The 12,640-nt window shown below is 31.0% G+C and overlaps 1 protein-coding gene and 1 pseudogene across 1 annotated transcript; both read right to left on the minus strand.

The window, feature by feature from the left end:
- Positions 1–2,931: 2,931 nt before the first annotated feature.
- Positions 2,932–7,311, minus strand: LOC106318137 (glutathione S-transferase U16). The gene is made up of 2 exons (XM_013756001.1): positions 6,879–7,311; positions 2,932–3,463 (listed from the first exon to the last, which is right to left on the minus strand). Exons 1-2 carry the CDS (start codon positions 7,203–7,205, stop codon positions 3,086–3,088), a joined length of 705 nt encoding a protein of 234 aa, XP_013611455.1. The 5' UTR covers positions 7,206–7,311; the 3' UTR covers positions 2,932–3,085.
- Positions 7,312–8,277: 966 nt separating this feature from the next.
- On the minus strand, positions 8,278–9,499 carry LOC106314412 (annotated as a pseudogene).
- Between the last annotated feature and the right edge of the window lie 3,141 nt (positions 9,500–12,640).

Here is a 12,640-nt window from a genome sequence, read left to right on the forward strand (position 1 = left end):
ATTTCTATCGCAAGATAACATTCAATTAGTTCATCAATTCAATCAACCAAATTCAAGTATGAGATTAATCAATCCTAGCAATCGGTTATATGTGATGATAATCAGATTCAAAACATTCAATCACATAAACAATCAAATCAAATTTCGATTAGGGTTTGCATGGTATGCATGCGGCTAGGCTTTAGGGAATTAGGGTTTCGATTTTAATCAAGCAATAAGATTCAATTTAGGTTATCAGGGATTGGATCTATTGCCTTAAGGTTTTGTTCTTAGGTTTTAGTTTTACCTAAACCTCAAGTCGGGTTGAATGGACCACCTAATAGACAAGAACGCGAGCTGATCGTTGCTGTCGGGTCACGAACGGGTTGCTGTTTGTCGCGAACGAATTGAAGCTGAGACGAGTCGCGAACGGGAGAAAGCAGCTATCGGGTCGTGAACGTGCTGAGTATCGAACTGGCTGCTTATCGGGTCGCGAATTGAGCTTAGATCGGGAACGCCTTGAGTATGGATGAAGGTTCACGATCGGGTTTAGGGTTTCGCGATCGGGATGGGTTCGAGCCGTCTAGGATTATCGCCGGGATAAGTTCGGGTTTAGGTCGGGACTTTTGCTTTAGGGTTTTAGAGTAATCGTGCTGATAACGTGTTGTAAAACAAGAGAATATAATATGTATGTTTTTGTCTTATTCATAAACATCAGGAGCCCTTTATATATAGGAATTACACCGTAAATAATGGAAAAACTAGAGAAAAGAAATACAAATATGGAAAGAGTACAAATCATAAACTAATAAGGAAAAGAGAAACTAGGGTTTCTCTCTCTCCAGCCACCGGCTCTCTCTCTCTCTAGGGCGCGGCCGTCTCTCTCTCTCTCTAGGTATGGACCGGTTATGGACCGGGCCGGTTATGGACATCCACAATATGATTTATAACAAATATCCTGAAATCATTGAATCTTCTTTTTAGTTCTTGAATCTCTTTTAACTATGTCGATAAATTTAGGTATGCATGAGGTTCTCCTAACATCGCTATTACATTTTGCAGTCCATCCCAAAGTGTTGGCATGTCGAATGAGACAATATATTTTTCATTGCCCAGCGTAGCGCTTCCTGCTCAGAATGCAATCCAGATTTTTTTCGTCTTTGGTTTCTTGTGCTCCTAAGCTATGTTTTTCCAGTGCTATCTTTCCGCATCCATGCACAACCACTAAAGATCGATGTATAGGTCCAAGAACCATCTATCAAACATATATATTTTAAGCATAAGACTTGAGATGTTGCTACTGTGGTTTGGTTCAGAACAACAATTGCTCATTTGATATGAACCATGCTTAGCATTCTCTTTCGGCATATTTTATCAGCTCAAGTGGATCTCCATTAACCCTTCTAAACAGTTTATCATTATTTGCTTTCTAGAGATATCAAATAATTCATGGATAATGATTCATGTCCATCTCTGGATCAGCAATAATGTTCTTCGTCCAAAAGAGATAATCTATATTAGTGTATATGTTGGACACATGGAATATATTAAGATGGGATGGTGTAGCTGCTAGAGTCCACGCTTGAAGTGCTGGTAGAATTCGAAGATGGCATGGGTTACAGACTCATCACATTCTCAACATCTCTGACAAATATTATCACATTACATGTAACGATGATTCAAATTCCTCGTAATTATTATATGTCTTCTGATTGACTGCCATATAAGATGACAAAGTTTTTTTTGAAGAATATTTAACTTCCAAACAAAGTCTTGGAGCTTTGTAATGCTTGGTTCCATATATATATATATGTAAGCCATATCTTCTTCAATCTTGTGCAAGCGTCTTGCTACCTTAGTATCATGATTTAACAATATACATACTACTTTTTGTAAAACTCCATCAACAATATAGTACTGTTTAAAACTAACAAAATAATATTTTAACCGTTAGATATAGCTACATTTTAAATGTACTTGAAAAAGAATTGAAGATATAAAGAGTTTTCAATGAAGGTAAATTTGCTAAATACATATTTTAGTTTTTATTCCTTAAATAGTGCCAATAACTAAAGTGATTAAATTATGTTTCATTACAAGGATAAATGATAATTATACATCTATTTATAATTTTTCTTTAATTTATTAAAAAAATATAAAAAGAAATAAATATTAAATATAAAAATAAGAAATAAATAAAATTAGTAACTATCACATTTTGTTTTCGTGGATTTTCTACTATTAATTTGGTTATCCAAATTGCTTTGGTTCTTATTTTATTTTGATGAAAAACTAAATATTTTACATATTATTGTATTTACATAATCAGTTAAAACAATTATTAACTTTCTGAAACGGAAAGATCGTATTCTATTGTTTGCAGAAGTCAATATATTTATTTCTGAATTATTAGAGGGACAGATGGAATGGGGCACAATATAGTAGACTAATATAAGGACCTAGAAATTAACATTACTCAAGATTAATATTTAAATGTCGACCTTTCCTTGGAACGACTAATCTGCCTTTTTTTTTTTTTTTTTTTTTTTTGCAAAAAAACGGCCTCCCTTGAGGTGTCGCTGTGAGACCTCGCTCCCACGCACGACTCCTGCTCAAAACTGAACCGATCAAGCACCTGCACACAACTTCTGTTTTTTTTTTTTTTTTTTTTTTTTTGCAAAAAAACGGCTGCTCTATTACTCCAACTTGAAGTGGTCTGGATAACTAGACTGGAATAGAACAACCAACAAAACAAAGGGGTCTATGAAAAGAACAAGCATTCCTATCTAGCGAATCAGCAATCTCATTTTGCTCCTTTGTGAAATAAATAATCTTGCAGTCCGAAAAACACATTTTGAGGATTTGAATGACCTCAAGCTCAGTTGAAAAGATTGGCCAAGCTTATGGATCCACCACCATTGCCATCAGGTCCATTGCAATCAGTTCCTTGCATTATCGATAAATATATAATGAACATACAGTAGTCCATAAACCATACACATCATTGTATAAAATAATAGCATACATTCAACGCAACACTTCAACCTTCACTTATTTTCGCACTTACATTACACACGTGACACGTTCATTGCTTTCAACGATGATCTCAAGTTTTTGAAACCGCTGATTGAGCTCTAACCTCAAGCTCTCCTAGAAACTCAACAACTTTATCGATCTCCGGTACCACATTCTTCACGGTATCGTCAGACAAGAACTCGTTGGCCCATTTACAAAGAAAAGGTATTTTTGATTCGTCTAAAAGTTTTTCTCCTTTAAGCTTCTCCCTAGCCTTCAAGATACCAACAAAGCTTCCAAGGCAAATGTCCATAAACCCGATCGCTTCACCTCCGAAAAAGGGGTTCCCTTTGCTTATAGAAACAAAGGCTTCCTCGAGTTGCAATAACCCTCCTTCCACTTCTTTCATGCCTTTCTCTTTTGCCTCTTCCGATTTGGTGATTGCTGCCGCTTTCAGTGCCGGAAACCACTGCATTTGTAAAAGGGAAGTCTAGTGAAAATAGTTGAAGGTACGTTTGTTTTAAAATCTTACACAAAAGCTTAATGTTTTCGTTTTACTAAAGGTTTGGTTATCCCACGCTAGAATCTTTATATGTTTATATTGAATCAAGCTTTAACTCACTGAAGAAATTTTGGATCAATATCAAACATCCATTATTACATTTTGGCTGATATAATCAGTAATTACATATGATTTTCTCTATAAAATAAATAAATATATATATATTTATTCGGGTTTATTATAAGGAGATCCGAAAATCAACTCTATCAAAATTATGAAAACATGAATAATCATGAGAGATCCAGAAATAATACTTGTACTAGGTAGTAACCTGCTCAAAGCGCAGGATGAATAAGAATCTATGAAGATAAAATCATTACATAAAAATAATACAACACTTAAAGTAACATATATTTAAAAGAAATTTTGGATGATTAATTTCGTTTCGTTTACTACATTCAGTTACATTCATATTATTATGTGGATTGTGCACTTAATATTTAAAACCAAAGCCGCTGCGATATTTTCATTACATTACTTTCCAAATATCACAAACTAATAGAACATATGTATATTAATCATAAAATATTGAGAAAACAATATCTTCAAACATATAAGGTAACAAAACTTATTTCTAAATTTTGTATGCAACTATGTATTACCATAGTCTAACGTAAAAAGTTCTTCGCTAGCTATGTATTACCTTAGTCAAGTGAATACATGATAAATATTTTCTATATTTATCCTCGACTCGAATACAATATAAATCTTAATATAAAATTTCCAATCAAGCTAAAATCCATGTAATTATGAACTATAGATTTTTCTATATTAATTAACATACCCTATGGATATTTGATTTTGATTTAGACTAACTCAATTTGACTTGGTTTATGGTTTAGATTATATTAATGAGTTAAAATACACCATGTTCGAAACGATTGATGAAAATTTTAAATACACGTAGATAGCTTTTTCTGTTGTCCATATAGTTTCCATCTTCTATCTACTATATTATATATTCTGTGTAAATGTATTATGTAAGATAATATAAGGGGGTGTATTGAATTGTGGATTTTAAAAGTTTCAATAGATTTGTAAATATACTGGAGTTTTGAGAGATCTGGACTAAATCCCATTTATATGGATGAGATTTAATAAGGTGTACAATGAATGTGAATACGTATCCATACTTTTTGAATTGATTACTAAGCAAAAAAATTCTTTTTTATTATGAATTATTTAATAAGTTATATAAATTATAAGTAAAAGGTAAATATAAAATATATAGCACAAAATTGTTGGAACTGTTTTTTTTTTGAACATTATGAATAATGTATTCGTATATCAAAAAACAGTTTTATTTGAATGAGAAATAGAGGTGTAATGTGTGTGATTTGAGAAACTTGTATAAAGTAGAAAGTACACACATTGAATATTTGAACTTGGATTTGGGTTTTGATTTGTTAGTTGGACTTCATGTTCATTAACTTAATCTTATAAATAAAATACAGTATATGTTGAATTGGTCAAACAAAAAATAATTTTACTCTTTAAAATCTTGGTCAATATGTGAAATAAATTCACATAATAATTGACAAGAATTAAAGTCTCCATTAGGTTTCATTTTTGTTGAAGAATGAAATTTGTGCTTCTCATTATTTTTCTATAAAAGGGATTGTAGGCATTATAGAAAAAATATAGACTTTCAACAACAAAAAATCATTTTCTCATACTTTGAATAGTTATGTTAGTATTTTTTTTTTTTTTGAGTCTGAGAGTACATCACAAAATTAGGTTCGATAGAGAGTACATCACAAAATTAGGTTCGATATATTCTGTTTTTCGGTGATGGTAAACAGAAACAATATTGTAGTTGTATCCTGAGAATCCGAGCGCTATGAAACCGTCACACTACGGGGCGTTTAAAGATTTAAAGAAAGAGATTAACCATCTCGACTATGCAATTTTTCCTTATTTTTCTATTTCGGTATTGTAATTTTAATTTAAGCTTTTATTATTCTTTAAAAATATCAGTTGTCTTATGGTAGTAAAATAAGATTTCTACACTCTTAAATCTTTAAATCCCAGGATACAACTACAGCATTGTTTTTGTTTACCGTCACCGAAAAACAGAATCTATCGAACCTAATTTTGTGATGTACTCTGAGACTCAAAATAAATAAAAAAATACTAACATAACTATTCAAAGTAGGAGAAAGTGATTTGTTGTTGTTGAAAGTCTATATTTTTTCTATAATGCTTATAAGCCATTTTATAGAAAAATAATGAAAATCACAAATTTCATTATTCAGCACAAAAATGAAATTTCCATGGTACACTAATGAAGACTTTAATTCTTGTCAATTAGTATGTGAATTTATTCCACGTTTTGACCAAAAAATTAAAGAGTAAAATTATTATTGTTTAATTTTGACCAATTCAAACAAAATAATATACTTTAAAATGTATTTCTTTTTTATATTTTATCAATATAAAACATCAACATATATTTGATTTAAGTTAATGAACATGAAGTCCAACTAACCAATCAAAACTCAAATCCAAGTTCCAATATCCAATGAGTGTATTTGCTACTTTGTACAAGTTTTTCAAATCACACACATTAAACCTCCATTTCTCATTCAAATAAAACTTCATTTTTGACATATGAAAGTGTTCAAAAATTAGTTCCAACAAAAATTCTTACCAGGACCGGTCTAGAGTGCAAGCCAGCCAGCGTTTAGGACATATAGTTTTAGAGGGTATATTTGATTTAATTTTTTCATATTAAGAATGTTTTTAGTATTTATATGTTAATATAATCTGCATTTCTTTTAATAGAAAATAATATTTGTAAGAATTATTATCCATGTTTATAGAATTTTTTCTAATAAATATATTGAATAAGTGTACTGTTCAATAATAATTAGTTTTAAAATGTGAAATTTAGTATTAACAAATTATGTTACTAAAATTATGATTGACTACAGTGAAATGTTTATGACAATATTAATTTAAATTGCTATGCAATTAACCTGATAAAATTATGTTTACCAATCTAACGAAATTGAATTAGTTTATAAAGTAATAGCGTGGTTTATATTATAATTATAATGATATATTAGATAAAATATAAAAAGACATGTTACTGATATTACATTAATCGGTTTTTGGTTTTAAGCCTACTTTATTTAAGCGAGCCGGGTTATGTTTTGGTTTTAATTTTTTTTAGTTTACTTTAAAACTAAAACTAAACAAATTTTTGTAATATAATCGTTAAAAAAGAAAATTTCTTAGGGCATCCAAAAAATATTGGACCGGCACTGACTCTCACAAAGAAGAAAGTAAATATTTGGCCAGCAAAAAAACGTAGAAACACCTTATCATCAACGAAGGCAGACCAGAAGCGAGCTTGAGCGCGATCATGGGGATGTGAAGGAAGTATGGACGGTCCAGATGCGTTCCATGTCTCATCTATGTACTCAACGATGTTGAGAGACTCTAGAATCGGTTTGTTGTTGTGGATGAGAACCGGGACTTTATTGTGAACCGGATTTGATTTGAGAAGAAGCTCACTCTTGGATCCGAACAGATCTTCTTCAACGTAATCGTAATCGACAGATTTGAGACGAAGAGCGATCTTTGGTCTTATGGCATACGGACTGAACCATACTCCCAACAATCTCACTTCCTCTGTCTCTCCCATTTTTTATTTTATTTGGTCTCTAATTAATCTGTGAAAAAGAGAAGAAAGAAGAGATATAATGCAAGTGGTCGAGGCCAGTTTGTGTGTTGCTCCACGGGTCTTTTGTTCTTCCTATTGGCTATTCTGTCTGCTTCTACTTTTATAGTCTGAGAAAATGACAATTAAAACATACGTTTCTCTTGTGAACAGAAAAGAAAAAGAAAACTTACGTTTCTCTAATCGTTTTTGCTTTAACCGTAGCATAGGATTATGTGTGTGCTTTTATCATTTTTACAACAACATAATAAGATTAAAACGATTCAAAAATCCAAAATGCTTAACTATGTATCTATGTGAACAATATATAAAGGTTATTTGCTCACGAGATATGTGAAATTGTAAAAGGCTTGCATATATGAAACAACAATTCATAGCAAAAGTCATTTCAATTCAACTACCCAAATCAGTGCTTCAAATCCTGCATGCAGAGGAAATAAACTTTGTTTGATACGTCGCCTCATCTCTTTATACCGCTTCTCATGCTTTGCATGGTTATTGTCTTAGCAGCGATGTGGGACTTTCAAAGAGTTAAGACAAATTCAAACACTGCCTGCTTTAGCGGATTTGTAACAGACAACAGTCTTGAATCTCGAAGCTAAAGCCAGACACCAATAAATCTTTGCGAGAAAACTGAGCTTCTTCTTCTTCCGTGCCTTACACAGAACTAACTGGATGGATCACAGTCTTCAACTCTCTTGTACGATTAGTTTCTCATTGTAAGCTCCCATATGCTTTTGCCCTTCTGGTTGCAATATTTCAAATTCCTCAAAGATCTGATGTTTGCGCACCAACTTGACTGTGACATGATATCACAGTAACAGATCTGTTATCACAGACTGAACACTTACAAAACTCTAGCCTTTTGCAATATGATCCAAACAAAGCTCAAAAAGTACAAGCAAATCATCTATTATTACAACGTTGTTGTCTTCCTACCTAGTCACCAGCTACAAGCTATCACCACTTCTGATATAAGTTCACCTTCAAAATTAGTGAACTGGACAGTTTTTAACTCTCTTGGTAAGATTAAATTTCAGCCCACTGTAAGCTCACATGCTCTTAAACTCGTGGTTGCAATTTCCACTTCCTCAAACATCTTACGTTTGCGCACCAAACTAACTGAGAAAGGATAGATAGTTGCACTCACTAACCGCTTCGCGTTGTTCAAAATATAAATCGCCACTTCTTTCTCAACTTTTGTTCCTTCATAGTCTCTCCACTCAAACCTCTTGAGATGTAACAACAAACATTCAGGAACATGCGTCGGCTGGATCCATCGAACCTTACGCTCCGCAGGCATCCCATGGTCCTGAACAAGCTTGAGAGCTTGTAGTTTAGGAGAATGGTGGAGCAAACTCACAAGCATACTCGTCCAGCTATCATCACATGAACATAGCTCCAAACACACAAGCTGAAACAAAACTGTACCATGGGGATACCGAGCCTGTATACACGATATAAGCAAAAAGGAAACAATGTAACAGTTTCCAAAACTAGCTAATGATATAAACCTTACCTTATCAGCTAAGCATACATAAAGACGCTTGACAAAGGTGAAAGACTCCAGAACATTGGCATGGTAGGACATAGACTGAAGATTCGCCTCGACGAGTTTTGGAAGATTACCAATCAGATCAAGTTCACCAAAGTAGTCCACAATGCTCAACCGCTTCAAGGAATGAGAATGTATCACGAACAAATGGTCATTAGGCGGGTTCTCTCGGACCGTATTCCCAATGGATAAACTCTTCAGGGAAGCTAAGTCGGCGGTGAAAGTCACCACATTGTCTTGGGGACACGTCTCCACAGCTAACTCTTCAAGGACGGGACAGTTGGATATAAGCCTAGAGAAAGATTCATCGTCTGAGTAAATGACAGAGAGAAGGCGTAGCTTTACGAGGGAGCTGAAGGTAAACTGAGAAGGAACATCCAGAAGAATCACCCTGTTGAGTTCTAATGTCTCGAGTGTTTCGAATCTGAACAACCTACTTGGTAACGAGACAAGACCGTGGTCGTAATTAAAACTTATTTTCAAGTCACGCACGAAGCGATCGACAGCGATTCTAACCCCATAGACCGATCTGGGAACCGCTGCATTCCGAGGCGATGTTGAGATGAAAGCTTTCTAGAACCGCTGCCTTGTGTAATAGGAAAGTTCCAGACACAAACTGCGACAGACTTGTGATATGATTATCATTAGCCTCTTCGTCTTCATAGCTATCTTCCTCTGAGAAAACTTCCAATAACATTGGCATGGTAGGACTTAATTGTATTGAGCAAACTTCCCAATGATAAAATCGTAAACATATTTATAGGTTTTTGTTTATAAAGTGTAATTGTAATTACACTACTATTTTATTTTATGTTACTTTTGAATTTGATTAAATTTGATATATATATATACATTTATGTTCGGGGAATTTGCTAAATATGACTCAAAATTTGAATTTGAAGGTAAAAATATACTCAACCTTGAATCAAATGCAAAAACTCAAAAGTCTTGTAAAATTACGGCTAGCTCCTTGTCCAAACAAAAAAAACATAACTCATTTTTACGAATATAGCCCCAGAAAATGACGTTCATGGAAGTCTTCTGGTATAGTTGATCTTAAAAATATTTCATAGATTTTTTAAAAAATATTTTATAGATTTTTTAAAAAATATTTTGACAAGTGAAAAATTAAAATCATGTAATTATAAACAGTTTTAAGTGATACAAATTAAGATATAATAAAATTGAATAGTTTTCAAAATAGATGAGTGAAATTAGTTAATCATGACATTCTTTTGCTTAGGGTTTGACAACATATGTTGTAGTATGTATTCTTAGGGTTAGATTTTTGAAAGCTTAAATATTTTTTTTTGAAAAAATTAAAATTTGACCTATCTATACTATTAAAATAGAAGTCATGACTTCTTTCATGTGTGATTTTTTTATTTTGACCATCATTAGAAAATTTATTAAATTTTACATAACATAATTATAATATCTTTTAATATCTTCATATTATTTGAAATAATAATAAATATCTTAAATAAATGTCTAACAAAATCTTTCAAATATCTTTTAAAATCCTTTTAAAATGTATTTTCGAAATTAGCTATTTAAAATTTTAATTATCATAAAGTATAATTAGAAACTAAATTTTTGTTTAGTTCTGATTGAAAACAAATATTAATAATTATATAAAATACCTTTAATAATATTTTAATGAAAATAATAATTTTAAATTGAATTAATTTTAAAAATTAAATTTAAGAAATATTTTAAAAGATGTTTTTAAAAAGAAATATTCATTTCTATTTCAAATTTAAAAATAAAATATTTTATCTATTTAGCACATAAATTATGACTTATTTCATATGTTATTTTTTAAATGCTTTTACCATGTAATACAATTAATTTACACTTTCCTCCATCGATGAAACATTTGATCTTAATTTATATCGTATATACAAGATTTTAGTCCGCTATTATTAACGTATGTGTATTCACTTGAATTAAAAACCAATTCGGTTTATTATTTAAGTATCTATACTAAATTGGTTTAATTAATCACTATACATTAAATTCTCTATTATGTAGGTTCAACTTAATTTAATTTTCATACATATTTCAAATTTAGAATTAAAACAAAATTTATGTAAATCAGTATTGTTACATAATAATATTTTCAAAATAAATTTTTTTACAAAAATACAAAAATTATAAATTTTATAGTAGTAATATTATATGCCACACAAATATTATTATAAAATTAGATAATATATAATGCCAAATTATATTAATTTATTAACATATTTTATTGCATAACCTAAAATATTTTAATATTACGTGCGGGTCAAAATCTAGTCTTATATATTAAAACAGAAGTCACAACCTTGATTCTTGTGTGATTTTTTTTAAAAAATGAACCCTGCCTAGAATGTCCAACTTCATTTATTCTTTAATAACATTTATGCCTTACCAAATCACTCTATTTGATATTATAATAACTACCTACTCCTACAAACACGATTTAGTTTTTCTTCTTTTTTTTGTCAAAGGATTACAAACTAGAATTGAACCATAAAGAGAGTACAGACACGATTCAGTTAAAAAACATATATTTACATCATTAATGATTCACATACGATGCATATATGTGTTTAAACATATGCCTATATCGAACCTAACATTTTTTTCTAACTAAGTCATTTTACCCGGTTTGGTTTATACAAGTTAATAAACAAATCACAATTGGAATAACCAGTTCTGACCATCATTTTAGATACATGATTAGATTGCTTCAATGTTTTTAAATCCGACCCGAACACTAAACCAGATGAACTTCTGAGTCATCAGATAATCGGATCGACCGCAGGTGATCGGTAGAATAGTATATAAATTAATTGTATTATATAATAATATACTAGCTATGAAAATAAATATATAGAAACTAAGGTACCAGAAATTTTTATTGGGCTATCGATAATTTGATTTAAACAATAGACAATTCATTGGATTTATAGATACTATAAATTAAATAGATATAATTTAATGTTGTAATACTATACCTCTATATGCTAAATATTTAAATATATGTCTTGGGTTACCAGACCTATGGACCCATGGCAATTGCCCATGTTGCCATGGGTTAGAGCCGGCTCTGAGAAGAAGATACAAATACATGTGAAAGTTTGAAACAATCTATTCAATGAAAAAATATACAGTAAACATATTATGTTTTAAAAATTGATAGACACATATATATTATAATATTTATATTTCTGTGTATAGTAAACACTTTTACGTTTAATTTGATTTTATTAAGTGTTTAGTTAGTTAATTTATTTTAGGGGTTATGTTTAGGGTCTAGACGGCTAACATTTAAGTTATCTGGTGATTAGAAGACTTTCGGAGTCTTCTAACTCTCACTAAAAATATTTTAGTTTCCCGGTAAAAATATTGAAGTCTTCTGTACAACTTACAAATAAGTCGTCTATGAATTCTTCTATTAAAAGACTTACTTGAAAGTCTTCTGAATCGAAAATATTTAACATTATTGGAATTCTTTTCTCCATATATAAAGAAAAATTTACACATTTTCTCTCCTCCTCTCAAATGGATGCAACAAAAATGTTATGTTCCTCATTCAAAACTTGCTAACATCTCTCTAATCTCTTTGAACTTATAAACACCAAACTTTATATCAATTTATTGTTTTTGTCTCATGTCTTTCTCACTAGTTTATCTTGTTTTGCAGGTTCTTCATCACATGGGTTCTCATCTTCCACTCATTTAAAGGTAGATCTATTAATTTTAGATATGTATTTTTGTGTGTTCTATAAAGGTAGATCTATCTAATCTTCCATTCAATTTTCTCTATTTTTAAGTCATTTGAACGTTTTTTGAT

This window comes from Brassica oleracea, chromosome C9, assembly GCF_000695525.1.
Source record: "Brassica oleracea var. oleracea cultivar TO1000 chromosome C9, BOL, whole genome shotgun sequence".
NCBI classification, from domain to species: Eukaryota; Viridiplantae; Streptophyta; class Magnoliopsida; order Brassicales; family Brassicaceae; genus Brassica; species Brassica oleracea.